The sequence below is a fragment of the Taudactylus pleione genome, unplaced genomic scaffold, assembly GCF_031769625.1.
Source record: "Taudactylus pleione unplaced genomic scaffold, aTauple2 ptg003137l, whole genome shotgun sequence".
Taxonomy (NCBI): domain Eukaryota; kingdom Metazoa; phylum Chordata; class Amphibia; order Anura; family Myobatrachidae; genus Taudactylus; species Taudactylus pleione.
The window spans coordinates 1,146,894-1,170,340 of NW_028287496.1; the positions used below are offsets into that span (position 1 = coordinate 1,146,894).

At 46.0% G+C, this 23,447-nt stretch overlaps 1 protein-coding gene across 1 annotated transcript in view; it reads right to left on the minus strand.

The window, feature by feature from the left end:
* Window positions 1-23,447, minus strand: part of SFXN4 (sideroflexin 4) — a 92,863-nt gene that overhangs the window by 23,157 nt on the left and 46,259 nt on the right. Inside the window, exons 5-9 of the mRNA XM_088466457.1 lie at window positions 7,375-7,429; window positions 4,674-4,699; window positions 3,697-3,750; window positions 3,563-3,622; window positions 3,420-3,488 (exon numbers count right to left, since the gene is read on the minus strand). Coding sequence (XP_088322583.1) covers window positions 3,420-3,488; window positions 3,563-3,622; window positions 3,697-3,750; window positions 4,674-4,699; window positions 7,375-7,429 — 264 coding nt within the window. The remainder of the gene's footprint in view (window positions 1-3,419; window positions 3,489-3,562; window positions 3,623-3,696; window positions 3,751-4,673; window positions 4,700-7,374; window positions 7,430-23,447) is intronic.

A 23,447-nucleotide genomic window follows, 5' to 3' on the forward strand; every position in this document is an offset into this window, starting at 1 on the left:
GAATGGTGTGGGTATAAGTAGGTGTATTTGTTTGTCTTATTGTTATCCTGATGACTATGTATTAACATCGAAACGTTGAAACGCATTTGACCTGCCGTTTGTGTGTTTTTTTTTTGGACGAGTGCCGCCGGTCTGTTTGTATATTGAAGCCCACTTGAAGCCCACTTGTATATTGAAGCCCACTTGAGTGGAGCTTCTCCGGAAGGCACCCATACGTTGGTCATATTACATGGGAGTGCCACCCGTACTGGTGTATGTATATATGTATATATGTGTATATATATATATATATATATATATATATATACACACACACATACAGTCAGGTCCATAAATATTGGGACATTGACAGAATTTTCGGATTTTGGCCTCTATTCACCACCACAATGGCTTTGAAATGAAACAAACAAGATGTGCTTTACCTGCAGACTTTCAGATTTATTTTGAGGGTAATTACATCCAAATCAGGTGAACGGTGTAGGAATTACAATGGTTTCTATATGTGCCTCCCACTTTTTAAGGGGCCAAAAGTAATGGGACTATCAACTCAGAAGCTATTTCATGGACAGGTGTGGGCTATTCCCTCATTATTTCATTATCTATTAAGCAGGTAAAAGGTCTGGAGTTGATTCTAGGTGTGACATTTGCATTTGGATTCAGTTGCTGTCAACTCTCAATATGAGATCCAAAGAGCTGTCACTATCAGTGAAGCAACCAATCATTAGGCTGAAAAATCAAACCCATCAGAGAGATAGCAAATACATTAGGTGTGGCCAAATCAAGTCAAAAAGAAAGAACGCACCGGAGAGCTCAGCAACACCAAAAGACCCGGAAGACCACGGAAAACAACTGTGGTGGATGACAAAAGAATTATTTCTCTGGTGAAGAAAAACCCCTTCACAACAGTTGGCCAAATCAAGAACACTCTCCAGGAGGTAGGTGTATATGTGTCAAAGTCAACAATGAAGAGAAGACTTCACAAGAGTGAATATAGAGGGTTCACCACAAGATGTAAACCATTGGTGAGCCACAAAAACAGGAAGACCAGATTAGAGTTTGCCAAACAACATCTAAAAAAGCCATTACAGTTCTGGAACAACATCCTATGGACAGATGAGACAAAGATCAACTTGTACCAGAGTGATGGGAAGAGAAGAGAAGGAAAGGAACTGCTCATGATCCAAAACATACCACCTCATCAGTGAAGCATGGTGGTGGTAGTGTCATGGCGTGGGCATGTATGGCTGCCAATGGAACTGGTTCCCTTGTATTTATTGATGATGTGACTGCTGACAAAAGCAGCAGAATTAATTCTGAAGTGTTTCGGGCAATATTATATGCTCATATTCAGTCAAATACTTCAGAACTCATTGGACGGCGCTTCACAGTGCAGATGGACAATGACCCGAAGCATACTGCAAAAGCAACCAAAGAGTTTTTTAAGACTAAAAAGTGGAATGTTATGCAATGGCCAAGTCAATCCCCTGGCCTGAATCTGATTGAGCATGCATTTCACTTGATGAAGACAAAACTGAAGGGAAAATGCCCCAAGAACAAGCAGGAACTGAAGACATTTGCAGTAGAGGCCTGGCAGAGCATCACCAGGGATGAAACCCAGCGTCTGGTGATGTCTATGCGTTCCAGACTTCAGGCTGTAATTGCCGGCAAAGGATTTGCAACAAAGTATTAAAAAGTGAAAGTTAGATTTAGGATTGTTTAGTTTGTCCCATTAGTTTTGGCCCCTTAAAAAGTGGGAGGCACATATAGAAACCGTTGTAATTCCTACACCGTTCACCTGATTTGGATGTAATTACCCTCAAATTAAATCGGAAAGTCTGCAGTTAAATCACATCTTGTTTGTTTCATTTCAAAGCCATTGTGGTGGTGAATAGAGGCCAAAATATGAGAATTGTGTGTGTGTGTGTGTGTGTGTGTGTGTTATATATATATATATATATATATATATATATATATATATATATAGCAAGGTGCTTAAGGGGGCTACACCTCAAAAACTATAGGAGGCACTGAGCTGAAATTTGGCGTGGGTGAGTAGTAATGTCGCTCGGTGCTCTGACACTCAATTAGGACCACTTTTCTGCTATTCTCTATTGGGGATTTTTGGGAAGGCATAACCCAGGGTAGGGGGTGAATTTAGATTTGGGGTTTGTTTTATTAGGTAGCTATTGTGCCAGGGTAGGGCCTTTTGGGGTTCAGATAATTGAGAAAGTTACAGTTTTTAAACTATTACCTCTCAATTGTGCTATTATAGAGGTAGGAAGATTCATGTCCTTGTGCAGCCTCGGGGGGAAGGAGGCCGGCGTTTGCTGTGGCTGGGACCTTGGGGGACGTAGCGGGCGTTCGTGGCGGCTGAGACCCAGGGGAGAAAGCAGGCAGTGGTGGGGGGGTAGCCGGCATCAGCACGCTCGTGAAGCCTGCATCTGTTTGTAAAAAAAATATAACGTGTAGAGAAAAAAACAAAATGGCGTCCCCCCAAAGGGCAACCAGCACCGGGCTTTTAGTGACTCAGTGCTGGTTGTGAAAAATACAGAGGACAAATTACATAAGGTTCCCCCATATTAAGCACAACCAGCACCAGGCTAATCAGTACCAGTCCTGGTTGCCAGAGAACGGGGGACAAATGACGTAGGGGTCCCCTGTATTCAGCGCAACCAGCACTGGGCTCTGAGATGATTCTGGAAATACAGGGGAAAAAAGAAAAAATGGATCAGGGTTCCCCTGTATTTTCCAGAACCAGCACCAGACAGCTCCGTTGCAATGGGTCCCGCTACAAGACGGGGTGGCTGTTGATGTTAATTGACAGCTCGCCCCATTTTGTAGGCAGGGAGAGGGGGTGGATGCACAAACGCTGGCGTTCCCTTCCTTAGGAACACCTGGCGTTTGTGGGCGGCCCTACTGACATCACTCGTGATGTCAATAGTGGACTTCCTGCTCTATTAGAGCAGGGAGTCCACTCGGGCTTGCGAGAGCTGAGACCCTACCCCAGTGTCTCCTCGCAAGCCCGATGGTCGAGATAATCGCAACCATCGCCAGGCTGCTCGTAAAAGCTGTGGGTGGTCACCCACAGCTTAGCGAGTGGCCTGGAGGCCGAAAAAAATATTTAAAAAAATCCCCGCCCTGATTCAGAGCGTGCGCTTGCAAACAGCGAGAGCCTCTGAATCAGGCCCACTGTCCACATGTGATGGAGTCAGGTTTGTGGTCTCTTTCTCAGTCCTGTGTTTTATTTGTGCTGCTATTTGGGTTTGGAGACTACATACAGCAGACTTGATTTGGACCTTTAGAGGTGCCGCCATTTCAGCGCCAAAGGGTTTATTTATTAATTGATATTAACAGCATCTGTCCTCATGCACGAGAGAGCAAGCCTTAAAAGTCAGTGTTATATATTATGTATTACTTACCCCAACACAGGTGAGATAGAGGACGGACGCAGACAGGTAGAGAGCGTGCTGGAACAAAGGCCTGTCCACCTACAAGGAGAGACAACCGGTCACTGTGGTTCAGTTATTGCCATCACCTGGTACGCCCTGGAGCAGGTACCTACCATCACAGATTTGTTCCTGTGAACTTGTGTAAACTCTGCCATGTACATATGAAATGGAACCTGCAACACAACATGCCAATTACATGGATGTACATGTCCCGGAGCCCGAAACTATAAATTCAGAATTACATTACCTGACAAAAAAACGCGGACATCACTGTTCTGTGCGGCCAAAGCGTCGCGACAACCTGCGAGACACACGGTGTATACGTCATTGTACTACTTACACCTGTACAGCAGTGATCCCTATTCTCACGCTCTCTCTGTATCATATAGGGATCATGTACAGTAATGAGGATCATAGGACACCGTGGGCCTGATTCAGACCCGGACGCTATTTGCGTCCGCTCGCTGGCTAAAAGGGGCAGTCTATTTAAATCATGTGCTCACACTGCGTCGCGTAAAGCCGCCCACTAATAGCGAGCGGCCGCACTATGCGCTCGCACTTGTATAAAGATGCCCCTTTGCTACTAGCAACACACGTCATCTCCGGCAGTTGTAGGATTAATCGGGAACATCGAGAGCCATCGGAACTGCTCGCAGCGCTTGTGGTAGCCTTTTCCCACCACAACATTGCGAGCAGTTCTGGCTAAAATACAACCCAGTCACGTGTGTAATGACGCTACTTTGCTAATTATGCACACCCATTAAACGCCGTTCTGACAGTCGGGCACACCTGCGTTCGCACATCCGCACCCCCGTTTTCAAGCACCATCCCCTGTTACCACCCACAAACGACACTGTCACTCAAAATAGCGGCCCGGCTACGGGCGAGCACTTTCCCATCGGCAAACAAATTGCGACTCATACGCAGATTGCGAAAAATCTCTCAATGCGAGCGAGCGCAGCATAGCGTCCGGGTCTGAATTAGGCCCTGTGTGCGGCAATAGCGCGGCTAGAACCTGTGAGACACGCGTTGTAGATGTGATTATACGCAATATTTACTGCTGATGGTTATGCCGCGATGTCTGTCTGTCCCTGCTAATACCGATGGCCTCAGTATGCTAATGAGAGAGGAGACAGACTGAGCAGTCCCGGAAGGAGGTTCGTGGCCGTTACTTGTCAGCGTGGTATTATCTGTACTGTAGAGAAAAAGAAACATGGCACTCACCGCTGGAGCCCACATTACTAACACAGCTGAAACGACAAAAGAGTTTATGTTAAATCTACGTGAGGAAACGACGGGACAGGTCACAGTGTAGGGGAGACGACGGGACAGGTCACAGTGTAGGGGAGACGACGGGACAGGTCACAGTGTAGGGGAGACGACGGGACAGGTCACAGTGTAGGGGAGACGACGGGACAGGTCACAGTGTAGGGGAGACGACGGGACAGCTCACACTGTAGGGGAGACGACGGGACAGGTCACACTGTAGGGGAGACGACGGGACAGGTCACACTGTAGGGGAGACGACGGGACAGGTCACACTGTAGGGGAGACGACGGGACAGGTCACACTGTAGGGGAGACGACGGGACAGGTCACACTGTAGGGGAGACGACGGGACAGGTCACACTGTAGGGGAGACGACGGGACAGGTCACACTGTAGGGGAGACGACGGGACAGGTCACAGTGTAGGGGAGACGACGGGACAGGTCACAGTGTAGGGGAGACGACGGGACAGGTCACAGTGTAGGGGAGACGACGGGACAGGTCACAGTGTAGGGGAGACGACGGGACAGGTCACAGTGTAGGGGAGACGACGGGACAGGTCACACTGTAGGGGAAACGATGGGACAGGTCACACTGTAGGGGAAATGATGGTATAATTGCTGAATGACCCGCCTGATTTCCACCAGCATGTGCCCCCCTGAAACATAGTAATCAGTGCCAGGCTCTAGGTTAGGGTCAGGCACTGGGGAGGGGGAGGGTTAGGCTACTGACTGACAAGTGTCCGTATCCTAATCCTGTCGAGATGCCGGCGTCGGGATTCTGACCTCCGGGATCCCAAGCGGCGACATCCCGTAGCCATCCCCCCCATACATCACACAGCCCTGTACCCCCATACACCCTCATACATCACACAGCCCTGTACCCCCATACACCCTCATACATCACACAGACCTGTACCCCCATACACCTTAATACGTCACACAGCCCTGTACGCCCATACACCCTCATACAACACACAGCCCTGTACCCCCATACATCACACAGCCCTGTATCCCCATACTCCCTCATACATTATACAACCCCATGGTGGACACTCTCATACATCACACAGCCCTGTACATCCATACACCCTCATACATCACATGTACCCCCATACACCACCATATGTCACCTGTACCCCACACACCCTCTTACGTCAAAAAGCCTAGACCCAAAACACCCTCATATTTCCCACAGCCTTGTACCCCAAATACCCCCGTACTGCACCGTAGCGATGGCAGCTCTGTGGGGTAGGCTGTGCTAGAATTGGGCCCCAGGAATCTACTTTGATCTTATCTGACCACAAATCGTTTTCAGGCATCGCTCATAGGATCCTCTCAAACAATGAGAAACTCCAGGAGGTGCCAATACCCAGCTGCATCACAGTAATGGCCCCTTCTGTGCCCATCTCCTCCCATACAGACGGGTGTGATGCAGTGCTGGATGCCCTCTCTGTGCCCCTCTCCCATACAGACGGGTGTGATGCAGTGCTGGAGGCCCCCCCTGTGCCCTTCTACTCCCATACAGACGGGTGTGATGCAGTGCTGGAGGCCCCCGCTGTGCCCTTCTCCTCCCATACAGACGGGTGTGATGCAGTGCTGGAGGCCCTCTCTGTGCCTCTCTCCTCCCATACATCAGGGGAAGGGGCCCCCATCCCACCCGAGGCAGCAGGGGAAGGGGCCCCCATCCCACCCGAGGCAGCAGGGGAAGGGGCCCCCATCCCACCCGAGGCAGCAGGGGAAGGGGCCCCCATCCCACCCGAGGCAGCAGGGGAAGGGGCCCCCATCCCACCCGAGGCAGCCGGGGAAGGGGCCCCCATCCCACCCGAGGCAGCCACGGCTCAGCACGAGTAGGACAAGCTAATGCAGGGATTGCCCCCAAAGGTTGTGCTGCACAATATTAGGTTACAGAAACCATCACCTTTGTCCATGCTATTTACATTTCTGTAATTACGTCAAATATTCTGATCAATCAAATTCTGATTTCTATTTAACATGAGATAGGAGTCAAATAAAGTATTGAACACATCAACATTTTTCTCAGTAAATATATGTGTAATGGGGATATTGTAATGATATTTTCCCCAAATGTCAGTAACAACCCATGTAAAGCACACATGCAAATAAATCAAACCATAGATGTCCATAAATGAAGTTATGTGTAATAATGTTATTAGAAAGCAATCCTGCCCCTTGTCACTGCAAATTAATATAAGCTGGTCCAGTCCCTACTGACGGCCTATAAAAGGTGTCTCATTACCAAGGTGCCACACAAGAAACATCTCATGAGGGCTAAAAGCAAAGAGCTCTCTCAAGACCTTCACAACCTTATGGTTGCAAAACATACTGAGGGCATTGCTTACAAAAGTACCCGTATTACTCTGACTTACTCCAATATCATACATTCTCATAGATAATTCTATATATATATATATATTTATGTGTCCTCCCACCTGTATTAATGCCACCTGACCCCCCCCCCATCTGTGTTATTAATGGTATAAAGAGAAGCGACACCCCTCCCCCTGAAGGTATTTATAGCACACAGAGGTAAGTGGGTGTCAGTCGGCCCTGAGGAGCAGGTAAGTGACCCCATGTGCAGACCCCTCCACCTTTCTGTGGCACTTTGAGCCTCTGTAAAAAGTCTATATCATGCTCACCAGGTGGCCGGAACATTAAGGGGAGCGTCTCGCCAGTATCGGGGTGCACAGACACCTTCATATAAAAAGGGAGACATGAAGTCAGAAGCGTATACAGGCAAATATCATAATGATCAGTATAGGACAATAATTCACGTATACATGTATGTGCTATATCACAGATATCAGACCTTATACACCGTCATTATACAGCCACCATACAGCTAGTATACAGCCACCATACATCTACTATACAGTCACCATACATCTACTATACATCTACCATACAGCTACTATACAGCTACCATACAGCCACCGTACAGCTACTATACAGCTACCATACAGCTACTATACATCTATACAGCCACCAGCATCTACTATACAGCCACCATACATCTACTATACAGCCACCATACATCTACCATACATCTACTATACATCTATACAGCCACCAGCATCTACTATACAGCCACCATACATCTACTATACATCTATACAGCCACCAGCATCTACTATACAGCCACCATACATCTACTATACATCTATACAGCCACCAGCATCTACTATACAGCCACCATACAGCTACTATACAGCCACCATACATCTACTATACAGCTACTATACCATACAGCCACCATACAGCTACTATACATGTATGTGCAATATCACAGATGTCAGACCTTATACACTGTCATTATACAGCTACTATACATCTACCATACAGCCACCATACATCTACTATACCATACAGCTAGTATACAGCTACTATACAGCCACCATACATCTACTATACAGCCACCATACATCTACTATACAGCCACCATACAGCTACTATACAGCCACCATACATCTACTATACAGCTACCATACAGCCACCATACATCTACTATACAGCTACCATACAGCCACCATACATCTACTATACAGCCACCATAAAGCTACTATACAGCCACCATACAGCTACTATACATCTATACAGCCACCAGCATCTACTATACAGCCACCATACATCTACTATACAGCCACCATACATCTACTATACAGGCACCATACATCTACTATACAGGCACCATACATCTACTATACATCTACTATACAGCCACCATACAGCTACTATGCAGCCACCATACAGCTACTATACAGCCACCATACAGCTACTATACAGCCACCATACAGCTACTATACAGCCACCATACAGTTACTATACAGCCACAATACATCTACTATACAGCCACCATACATCTACTATACAGTCACCATATTGAACAGCTACTGTATAGCTACCATACAGCTACCATACATCTACTATACAGCTACTATACATCTACTATACAGCTACCATACATCTACTATACAGCTACCATACATCTACTATACAGCCACCATACAGCCACCATACATCTATACAGCCACCAGCATCGACTATACAGCCACCATACAGCTACTATGCAGCCACCATACAGCTACTATGCAGCCACCATACAGCTACTATGCAGCCACCATACAGCTACTATACAGCCACCATACAGCTACTATACAGCCACCATACAGCTACTATGCAGCCACCATACAGCTACTATGCAGCCACCATACAGCTACTATACATCTACTATGCAGCCACCATACAGCTACTATACATCTATTCATTTCTTATCATCCACAGGTAATCTAACTACTGCTCCCAGCATATCTTCCTGCTTGGTGTTTCTTTTACACATCTTTTAAAATTGCTAGGTAATCTAACTATAGAGAATTTCATATAGTTTTAAAATCTGTACCAAGGCAAGAATTTATTCTCTATCTGTGTTTGTGGGTTGTCCTCTCACCATTTGTTTATTTGCTTGCTGACCCCTTGCTGTTTGGGGAGGGGTAGAATCAGTGTGGACACCTGGTTTCAGCCATACTTATTACTTACATTTTGGGCTGCTAAGCCAGGGCTGCATTTGCAAGAGTGCTTATATTTTAAGTGCTTAATTTAAAGTATAAACTAGAATTTTTAAATTGAAGCCGGAGTTATTCAGGAGGAGAACAGAAGGAGAAACTAACAAATCAACTATTCCTACTATTAAGGACTGTTTTTTAAAAACCACCACACTTCCACCATGCCTATGGATTGTGCCCGTACCTGGATTCCCAATGCTGCTCACATGCACCCTGACCTCCTCATGCAATCTGCTTATCCACCCCAACTATGCCATACCGAACGACAAAGCAAATTGACCCCTCTAATGGACCTTGGTTGTGGCCCTAAATCTTGAGGCTTGGTGAAATTTGGATCAACTCATTGTCCTTTCCTCTTAAGTTTAAACTAACCTTTACATAAATGTTATATTACTGTGACCCTTGTATCCAGCCCATCTGTGTCACCCCTGTCTGTCTGCCCCCTCCCCTTAGAATGTAAGCTCTCACGAGCAGGGCCCTCTCCCCTCATGTGCTTCTCCTTCACTTGATTATACTTTAATATACAACAGTACCCCACCCTTGGTTGCTGACACCCTGCTACTTATCTAAGCGTTATCCAGCATTGTATTAATCATGTATCTGTCCTGTATTGTTTATACTGTTAATAACTGTTTTCTTGTGTGCTCATTTGTTTATGTACATTGTAAGGCGCTGCGGAACCCTTGTGGCGCCATATAAATAAAGGATAACAATAATAATAATAATAATCTATACAGCCACCATACATCTACTATACCATACAGCTAGAATACAGCTACTATACATGTATGTGCAATATCACAGATGTCAGACCTTATACACTGTCATTATACAGCTACTATACATCTACTATACAGCCACCATACAGCTACTATACAGCCACCATACATCTACTGTACAGCCACCATACATCTACTGTACAGCCACCATACATCTACTATGCAGCCACCATACATCTACTATGCAGCCACCATACATCTACTATACAGCCACCATACATCTACTATACAGCTACTAAACAGCCACCATACATCTACTATGCAGCCACCGTACATCTACTATGCAGCCACCGTACATCTACTATACAGCCACCGTACAGCTACTATACAGCCACCGTACAGCTACTATACAGCCACCGTACAGCTACTATACAGCCACCGTACAGCTACTATACAGCCACCGTACAGCTACTATACAGCCACCGTACAGTATAGTAGATGTATGGTGCCTGTATAGTAGATGTATGGTGGCTGTATAGTAGATGTATGGTGGCTGTATAGTAGATGTATGGTGGCTGTATAGTAGATGTATGGTGGATGTATAGTAGATGTATGGTGGCTGTATAGTAGATGTATGGTGGCTGTATAGTAGCTGTATAGTAGATGTATGGTGGCTGTATAGTAGATGTATGGTGGCTGTATAGTAGATGTATGGTGGATGTATAGTAGCTGTACGGTGGCTGTACGGTGGCTGTATAGTAGCTGTACGGTGGATGTATAGTAGCTGTACGGTGGATGCATAGTAGCTGTACGGTGGCTGCATAGTAGATGTACGGTGGCTGTATAGTAGCTGTACGGTGGCTGTATAGTAGATGTACGGTAGCTGTATAGTAGATGTATGGTGGCTGTATAGTAGATGTATGGTGGCTGTATAGTAGATGTATGGTGGCTGTATAGTAGATGTATGGTGGCTGTATAGTAGATGTATGGTGGATGTATAGTAGCTGTACGGTGGCTGTACGGTGGCTGTATAGTAGCTGTACGGTAGATGTATAGTAGCTGTACGGTGGCTGCATAGTAGATGTACGGTGGCTGTATAGTAGCTGAACGGTGGCTGTATAGTAGATGTACGGTAGCTGTATAGTAGATGTATGGTGGCTGTATAGTAGCTGTACGGTGGCTGTATAGTAGATGTATGGTAGCTGTATAGTAGATGTATAGATGTATGGTGCCTGTATAGTAGATGTATGGTGGCTGTATAGTAGATGTATGGTGCCTGTATAGTAGATGTATGGTGCCTGTATAGTAGATGTATGGTGGCTGTATAGTAGATGTATGGTGGCTGTATAGTAGATGTATGGTGGCTGTATAGTAGATGTATGGTGGCTGTATAGTAGCTGTATAGTAGATGTATGGTGGCTGTATAGTAGATGTATGGTGGCTGTATAGTAGATGTATGGTGGATGTATAGTAGCTGTACGGTGGCTGTATGGTGGATGTATAGTAGCTGTACGGTAGATGTATAGTAGATGTATGGTGGCTGTATAGTAGCTGTATGTTGGCTGTATAGTAGATGTATGGTGGCTGTTTAGTAGCTGTACGCTATATGTATAGTAGCTGTATGGTAGATGTATAATGACGGTGTATAAGGTCTGACACCTGTGATATTGCACATACATGTATCGTAGCTGTTTACTAGCTGTATGGTATAGTAGCTGTATGGTGGCTGTATAGTAGATGTATGGTGGCTGTATAGATGTATGGTGGCTGCATAGTAGCTGTATGGTGGCTGCATAGTAGCTGTATGGTGGCTGTATAGTAGCTGTATGGTGGCTGTATAGTAGATGTATGGTGCCTGTATAGTAGATGTATGGTGGCTGTATAGTAGCTGTATGGTGGCTGTATAGTAGCTGTATGGTGGCTGTATAGTAGCTGTATGGTGGCTGTATAGTAGCTGTATGGTGGCTGTATAGTAGCTGTATGGTGGCTGCATAGTAGCTGTATGGTGGCTGCATAGTAGCTGTATGGTGGCTGCATAGTAGATGTATGGTGGCTGCATAGTAGATGTATGGTGGCTGCATAGTAGATGTATGGTGGCTGCATAGTAGATGTATGGTGGCTGCATAGTAGATGTATGGTGGCTGTATGGTGGCTGTTTAGTAGCTGTATGGTGGCTGCATAGTAGATGTATGGTTGCTGCATAGCAGATGTATGGTGGCTGTATAGTAGATGTATGGTGGCTGTATAGTAGATGTATGGTGGCTGTATAGTAGATGTATGGTGGCTGCATAGTAGATGTATGGTGGCTGCATAGTAGATGTATGGTGGCTGCATAGTAGATGTATGGTGGCTGTACAGTAGATGTATGGTGGCTGTACAGTAGATGTATGGTCCATACAGCTACAATACAGCCACCGTACAGCCACCGTACAGCTACTATACATCCACCATAAATCTACTATACAGCCACCATACATCTACTATACATCTATGCATCTACTATGCAGCCACCGTACAGCTACTATACAGCTACTATACATCTATTATACAGCTACCATACATCTACTATACAGCCACCATACAGCTACTATACAGCCACCATACATCTACTATACAGCCACCATACATCTACTATACAGCCACCATACATCTACTATACAGCCACCATACAGCCACCATACATCTACTATGCAGCCACCATACAGCTACTATACAGCCACCATACATCTACTATACAGCTACCATACATCTACTATACAGCCACCATACATCTATACATCTACTATGCAGCCACCGTACAGCTACTATACAGCCACCGTACAGCTACTATACATCTACCGTACAGCTACTATACATCTACCGTACAGCTACTATACAGCCACCGTACAGCTACTATACAGCCACCGTACAGCTACTATACAGCCACCGTACAGCTACTATACAGCCACCGTACAGCTACTATACAGCCACCGTACAGCTACTATACAGCCACCGAACAGCTACTATACAGCCACCGTACAGCTACTATACAGCCACCGTACAGCTACTATACAGCCACCGTACAGCTACTATACAGCCACCGTACAGCTACTATACAGCCAGCGTACAGCTACTATACAGCCACCGTACATCTACTATACAGCCACCGTACATCTACTATACAGCCACCGTACATCTACTATACAGCCACCATACATCTACTATACATCTATACATCTACTATGCAGCCACCGTACAGCAACTATACATCTACCGTACAGCTACTATACAGCCACCGTACAGCTACTATACAGCCACCATACATCTACTATACAGCCACCATACATCTACTATACAGCTACAATACATCTACTATACAGCTACCATACAGCCACCGTACAGCTACTATACAGCTACCATACATCTACTATACAGCCACCATACATCTACTATACAGACACCATACATCTACTATACATCTATACATCTACTATGCAGCCACCGTACAGCAACTATACATCTACCGTACAGCTACTATACAGCCACCGTACATCTACTATACAGCCAACGTACATCTACTATACAGCCACCGTATATCTACTATACAGCCACCATACATATACTATACAGCCACCAAACATCTACCGTACAGCCACCATACATCTACCGTACAGCTACTATACATCTACCGTACAGCTACTATACATCTACCGTACAGCTACTATACAGCCACCGTACAGCTACTATACAGCCACCGTACAGCTACTAAACAGCCACCGTACATCTACTATACAGCCACCGTACATCTACTATACAGCCACCGTACATCTACTATACAGCCACCATACAGCCACCATACAGCCACCATACAGCTACTACACAGCTACCATACATCTATACAGCCACCATGCAGCTAATATACAGCCACCATGCAGCTACTATACAGCCACCATGCATCTACTATACAGCCACCATGCATCTACTATACAGCCACCATGCATCTACTATACAGCCACCATGCATCTACTATACAGCCACCATGCATCTACTATGCAGCCACCATACATCTACTATGCAGCCACCGTACAGCTACTATGCAGCCACCGTACAGCTACTATGCAGCCACCGTACAGCTACTATGCAGCCACCGTACAGCTACTAAGCAGCCACCGTACAGCTACTAGGCAGCCACCGTACAGCTACTAGGCAGCCACCGTACAGCTACTAGGCAGCCACCGTACAGCTACTAGGCAGCCACCGTATAGCTACTATGCAGCCACCGTACAGCTATTATACAGCCACTATACAGCTACTATACAGCCACCATACATCTATACATCTACTATACAGCCACCATACATCTATACAGCCATCATACAGCTACTATACAGCCACCATACAGCTACTATACAGCCACCATACAGCGACTATACAGCCACTATACAGCCACCGTACAGCTACTATGCAGCCACCGTACAGCTATTATACAGCCACCATACATCTACTATACAGCTACCATACATCTACTATACAGTCACCATACATCTATACATCTACTATGCAGCCACCGTACAGCTACTATACAGCCACCGTACAGCTACTATACATCTACCGTACATCTACTATACATCTACCGTACAGCTACTATACAGCCACCGTACAGCTACTATACAGCCACCGTACAGCTACTATACAGCCACCGTACAGCTACTATACAGCCACCGTACAGCTACTATACAGCCACCGTACAGCTACTATACAGCCACCGTACAGCTACTATACAGCCACCGTACAGCTACTATACAGCCACCGTACAGCTACTATACAGCCACCGTACAGCTACTATACAGCCACCGTACAGCTACTATACAGCCACCGTACAGCTACTATACAGCCACCGTACAGCTACTATACAGCCACCGTACAGCTACTATACAGCCACCGTACATCTACTATACAGCCACCGTACATCTACTATACAGCCACCATACATCTACTATACATCTATACATCTACTATGCAGCCACCGTACAGCAACTATACATCTACCGTACAGCTACTATACAGCCACCGTACAGCTACTATACAGCCACCATACATCTACTATACAGCCACCATACATCTACTATACAGCGACAATACATCTACTATACAGCTACCATACAGCCACCGTACAGCTACTATACAGCTACCATACATCTACTATACAGCCACCATACATCTACTATACAGACACCATACATCTACTATACATCTATACATCTACTATGCAGCCACCGTACAGCAACTATACATCTACCGTACAGCTACTATACAGCCACCGTACATCTACTATACAGCCAACGTACATCTACTATACAGCCACCGTATATCTACTATACAGCCACCATACATATACTATACAGCCACCAAACATCTACCGTACAGCCACCATACATCTACCGTACAGCTACTATACATCTACCGTACAGCTACTATACATCTACCGTACAGCTACTATACAGCCACCGTACAGCTACTATACAGCCACCGTACAGCTACTAAACAGCCACCGTACAGCTACTAAACAGCCACCGTACATCTACTATACAGCCACCGTACATCTACTATACAGCCACCATACAGCCACCATACAGCTACTACACAGCTACCATACATCTATACAGCCACCATGCAGCTAATATACAGCCACCATGCAGCTACTATACAGCCACCATGCATCTACTATACAGCCACCATGCATCTACTATACAGCCACCATGCATCTACTATGCAGCCACCGTACATCTACTATGCAGCCACCGTACAGCTACTATGCAGCCACCGTACAGCTACTATGCAGCCACCGTACAGCTACTAAGCAGCCACCGTACAGCTACTAGGCAGCCACCGTACAGCTACTAGGCAGCCACCGTACAGCTACTAGGCAGCCACCGTACAGCTACTAGGCAGCCACCGTACAGCTACTAGGCAGCCACCGTATAGCTACTATGCAGCCACCGTACAGCTATTATACAGCCACTATACAGCTACTATACAGCCACCATACATCTATACATCTACTATACAGCCACCATACATCTATACAGCCATCATACAGCTACTATACAGCCACCATACAGCTACTATACAGCCACCATACAGCAACTATACAGCCACTATACAGCCACCGTACAGCTACTATGCAGCCACCGTACAGCTATTATACAGCCACCAAACAGCTACTATGCAGCCACCATACATCTATACATCTACTATACAGCCACCATACAGCGACTATACAGCCACCATACAGCGACTATACAGCCACCATACAGCTACTATACAGCTACTATACAGCCACCATACAGCTACTATACAGCCACCATACAGCCACCATACAGCTACTATGCAGCCACCATGCATCTACTATACAGCCACCATACATCTACTATACAGCCACCATACATCTATACATCTACTATACAGCCACCATACAGCTACTATACAGCCACCATACAGCTACTATACAGCCACCATGCATCTACTATACAGCCACCATGCATCTACTATACAGCCACCATACATCTACTATACAGCCAACATGCATCTACTATACAGCCACCATACATCTATACATCTACTATACAGCCACCATACAGCTACTATACCATACAGCTAGTATACAGCTACTATACATGTATGTGCAATATCACAGATGTCAGACCTTATACACCGTCATTATACAGCTACTATACAGCCACCACACATCTACTATACAGCCACCACACATCTACTATACAGCCACCATACAGCTACTATACAGCCACCATACAGCTACTTTACTGCCACCGTGCATCTACTTTACTGCCACCGTGCAGCTACTATGCAGCCACCGTGCAGCTACTATGCAGCCACCGTGCAGCTACTATGCAGCCACCGTGCAGCTACTATGCAGCCACCGTGCAGCTACTATGCAGCCACCGTACAGCTAATATACAGCCACCGTACAGCTACTATACAGCCACCGTACATCTACTATACAGCCACCGTACATCTACTATACAGCCACCATACATCTACTATACATCTATACATCTACTATGCAGCCACCGTACAGCAACTATACATCTACCGTACAGCTACTATACAGCCACCGTACAGCTACTATACAGCCACCCTACATCTACTATACAGCCACCATACATCTACTATACAGCCACCATACATCTACTATACAGCTACAATACATCTACTATACAGCTACCATACAGCCACCGTACAGCTACTATACAGCTACCATACATCTACTATACAGCCACCATACATCTACTATACAGCCACCATACATCTACTATACAGCTACAATACATCTACTATACAGCTACCATACAGCCACCGTACATCTACTATACAGCCAACGTACATCTACTATACAGCCACCGTATATCTACTATACAGCCACCATACATATACTATACAGCCACCAAACATCTACCGTACAGCCACCATACATCTACCGTACAGCTACTATACATCTACCGTACAGCTACTATACATCTACCGTACAGCTACTATACAGCCACCGTACAGCTACTATACAGCCACCGTACAGCTACTAGGCAGCCACCGTACAGCTACTAGGCAGCCACCGTACAGCTACTAGGCAGCCACCGTACAGCTACTAGGCAGCCACCGTATAGCTACTATGCAGCCACCGTACAGCTATTATACAGCCACCATACATCTACCGTACAGCTACTATACATCTACCGTACAGCTACTATACATCTACCATACAGCTACTATACAGCCGCCGTACAGCTTCTATACAGCCACCGTACAGCTACTAGGCAGCCACCGTACAGCTACTAGGCAGCCACCGTACAGCTACTAGGCAGCCACCGTACAGCTACTAGGCAGCCACCGTACAGCTACTAGGCAGCCACCGTACAGCTACTAGGCAGCCACCGTACAGCTACTAGGCAGCCACCGTATAGCTACTATGCAGCCACCGTACAGCTATTATACAGCCACTATACAGCTACTATACAGCCACCATACAGCTACTATACAGCCACCATACAGCGACCATACAGCTACTATACAGCTACTATACAGCCACCATACAGCTACTATACAGCCACCATACAGCCACCATACAGCCACCATACAGCTACTATGCAGCCACCATGCATCTACTATACAGCCACCATACATCTACTATACAGCCACCATACATCTATACATCTACTATACAGCCACCATACAGCTACTATACAGCCACCATGCATCTACTATACAGCCACCATGCATCTACTATACAGCCACCATGCATCTACTATACAGCCAACATGCATCTACTATACAGCCACCATACATCTATACATCTACTATACAGCCACCATACAGCTACTATACCATACAGCTAGTATACAGCTACTATACATGTATGTGCAATATCACAGATGTCAGACCTTATACACTGTCATTATACAGCTACTATACAGCCACCACACATCTACTATACAGCCACCACACATCTACTATACAGCCACCATACAGCTACTATACAGCCACCATACAGCTACTATACAGCCACCATACAGCTACTTTACTGCCACCGTGCATCTACTTTACAGCCACCGTGCAGCTACTTTACAGCCACCGTGCAGCTACTATGCAGCCACCGTGCAGCTACTATGCAGCCACCGTACAGCTACTATGCAGCCACCGTACAGCTACTATGCAGCCACCGTACAGCTACTATGCAGCCACCGTACAGCTACTATGCAGCCACCGTACAGCTACTATGCAGCCACCGTACAGCTACTATGCAGCCACCGTACAGCTACTATGCAGCCACCGTACAGCTACTATGCAGCCACCGTACAGCTACTTTGCAGCCACCGTACAGCTACTTTGCAGCCACCGTACAGCTACTATGCAGCCACCGTACAGCTACTATGCAGCCACCGTACAGCTACTATGCAGCCACCGTACAGCTACTATGCAGCCACCGTACATCTACTATACAGCCACCGTACATCTATACATCTACTATACAGCCACCATACAGCTACTATACAGCCACCATGCATCTACTATACAGCCACCAGGCATCTACTATACAGCCACCATACATCTACTATACAGCCACCATACATCTATACATCTACTATACAGCCACCATACAGCTACTATACCATACAGCTAGTATACAGCTACTATACATGTATGTGCAATATCACAGATGTCAGACCTTATACACTGTCATTATACAGCTACTATACAGCCACCACACATCTACTATACAGCCACCACACATCTACTATACAGCCACCACACATCTACTATACAGCCACCACACATCTACTATACAGCCACCACACATCTACTATACAGCCACCATACAGCTACTATACAGCCACCATACAGCTACTATGCAGCCACCGTACATCTACTATGCAGCCACCGTACAGCTACTATACAGCCACCATACATCTACTATACAGACACCATACATCTACTATACATCTATACATCTACTATGCAGCCACCGTACAGCAACTATACATCTACCGTACAGCTACTATACAGCCACCGTACAGCTACTATACAGCCACCGTACATCTACTATAAAGCCAACGTACATCTACTATACAGCCACCGTATATCTACTATACAGCCACCATACATATACTATACAGCCACCAAACATCTACCGTACAGCCACCATACATCTACCGTACAGCTACTATACATCTACCGTACAGCTACTATACATCTACCGTACAGCTACTATACAGCCACCGTACAGCTACTATACAGCCACCGTACAGCTACTAGGCAGCCACCGTACAGCTACTAGGCAGCCACCGTACAGCTACTAGGCAGCCACCGTACAGCTACTAGGCAGCCACCGTATAGCTACTATGCAGCCACCGTACAGCTATTATACAGCCACTATACAGCTACTATACAGCCACCATACAGCTACTATACAGCCACCATACAGCGACCATACAGCTACTATACAGCTACTATACAGCCACCATACAGCTACTATACAGCCACCATACAGCCACCATACAGCTACTATGCAGCCACCATGCATCTACTATACAGCCACCATACATCTATACATCTACTATACAGCCACCATACAGCTACTATACAGCCACCATGCATCTACTATACAGCCACCATGCATCTACTATACAGCCACCATGCATCTACTATACAGCCAACATGCATCTACTATACAGCCACCATACATCTATACATCTACTATACAGCCACCATACAGCTACTATACCATACAGCTAGTATACAGCTACTATACATGTATGTGCAATATCACAGATGTCAGACCTTATACACCGTCATTATACAGCTACTATACAGCCACCACACATCTACTATACAGCCACCACACATCTACTATACAGCCACCATACAGCTACTATACAGCCACCATACAGCTACTATACAGCCACCATACAGCTACTTTACTGCCACCGTGCAGCTACTTTACAGCCACCGTGCAGCTACTTTACAGCCACCGTGCAGCTACTATGCAGCCACCGTGCAGCTACTATGCAGCCACCGTGCAGCTACTATGCAGCCACCGTGCAGCTACTATGCAGCCACCGTACAGCTACTATACAGCCACCATACAGCTACTATACAGCCACCATACAGCTACTATACAGCCACCATACAGCTACTATACAGCCACCATACAGCTACTATGCAGCCACCATACAGCTACTATACATCTATACATCTACTAAACAGCCACCATACAGCTACTATACAGCCACCATGCATCTACTATACAGCCACCATACATCTACTATACAGCCAACATGCATCTACTATACAGCCACCATACATCTACTATACAGCCAACATGCATCTACTATACAGCCACCGTACAGCTGCTATGCAGCCACCGTACAGCTGCTATGCAGCCACCGTACAGCTGCTATGCAGCCACCGTACAGCTGCTATGCAGCCACCGTACAGCTGCTATGCAGCCACCGTACAGCTGCTATGCAGCCACCGTACAGCTGCTATGCAGCCACCGTACAGCTGCTATGCAGCCACCGTACAGCTCCTATGCAGCCACAGTACAGCTCCTATGCAGCCACCGTACAGCTCCTATGCAGCCACCGTACAGCTACTATGCAGCCACCGTACAGCTACTATGCAGCCACCGTACAGCAACTTTGCAGCCACCGTACAGCTACTTTGCAGCCACCGTACAGCTACTTTGCAGCCACCGTACAGCTACTTTGCAGCCACCGTACAGCTACTATGCAGCCACCGTACAGCCACCGTACAGCTACTATGCAGCCACCATGCATCTACTATACAGCCACCATACATCTACTATACAGCCACCATACATCTACTATACAGCCACCATACATCTACTATACAGCCACCATACATCTATACATCTAATATACAGCCACCATACAGCTACTATACAGCCACCATGCATCTACTATACAGGCACCAGGCATCTACTATACAGCCACCATAAATCTATACATCTACTATACAGCCACCATACAGCTACTATACATCTATACATCTACTATACAGCCACCATACATCTACTATACAGCCACCATGCATCTACTATACAGCCACCATGCATCTACTATACAGCCACCATGCATCTACTATACAGCCACCATGCATCTACTATACAGCCACCATACAGCTACTATACAGCCACCATACAGCTACTATACAGCCACCATACAGCCACCATGCATCTACTATATAGCCGCCATGCATCTACTATACAGCCGCCATGCATCTACTATACAGCCGCCATGCATCTACTATACAGCCACCATGCATCTACTATACAGCCACCATACAGCTACTATACAGCCACCATACAGCTACTATACAGCCACCATACAGCTACTATACAGCCACCATACAGCTACTATACAGCCACCATACATCTACTATACAGCCACCATACATCTACTATACATCTATACATCTACTAAACAGCCACCATACAGCTACTATACATCTATACAGCCACCATGCATCTACTATGCAGCCACCATACAGCTACTATACAGCCACCATACAGCTACTATGCAGCCACCATACAGCTACTATACATCTATACATCTACTAAACAGCCACCATACAGCTACTATACAGCCACCATGCATCTACTATACAGCCACCATGCATCTACTATACAGCCACCATACATCTACTATACAGCCAACATGCATCTACTATGCAGCCACCATACATCTACTATGCAGCCACCATAAATCTATACAGCCACTATACAGCAACCATACATCTACTATACCATACAGCTAGAATACAGCTACTATACATGTATGTGCAATATCACAGATGTCAGACCTTATACACTGTCATTATACAGCTACTATACATCTACCATACATCTACTATACAGCCACCACACATCTATACATCTACTATACAGCCACCATACAGCTACTATACCATACAGCTAGTATACAGCTACTATACATGTATGTGCAATATCACAGATGTCAGACCTTATACACCGTCATTATACAGCTACTATACAGCCACCATACATCTACTATACAGCCACCACACATCTACTATACAGCCACCATACAGCTAATATACAGCCACCATACAGCTACTATACAGCCACCATACAGCTACTATACAGCCACCATACAGCTACTATGCAGCCACCATACAGCTACTATACATCTATACATCTACTAAACAGCCACCATACAGCTACTATACAGCCACCATGCATCTACTATACAGCCACCATACATCTACTATACAGCCAACATGCATCTACTATACAGCCACCATACATCTACTATACAGCCAACATGCATCTACTATACAGCCACCGTACAGCTGCTATGCAGCCACCGTACAGCTGCTATGCAGCCACCGTACAGCTGCTATGCAGCCACCGTACAGCTGCTATGCAGCCACCGTACAGCTGCTATGCAGCCACCGTACAGCTGCTATGCAGCCACCGTACAGCTGCTATGCAGCCACCGTACAGCTCCTATGCAGCCACCGTACAGCTCCTATGCAGCCACCGTACAGCTCCTATGCAGCCACCGTACAGCTACTATGCAGCCACCGTACAGCTACTATGCAGCCACCGTACAGCTACTATGCAGCCACCGTACATCTATACATCTAATATACAGCCACCATACAGCTACTATACAGCCACCATGCATCTACTATACAGCCACCATACATCTACTATACAGCCAACATGCATCTACTATACAGCCACCATACATCTATACATCTACTATACAGCCACCATACAGCTACTATACCATACAGCTAGTATACAGCTACTCTACATGTATGTGCAATATCACAGATGTCAGACCTTATACACCGTCATTATACAGCTACTATACAGCCACCATACATCTACTA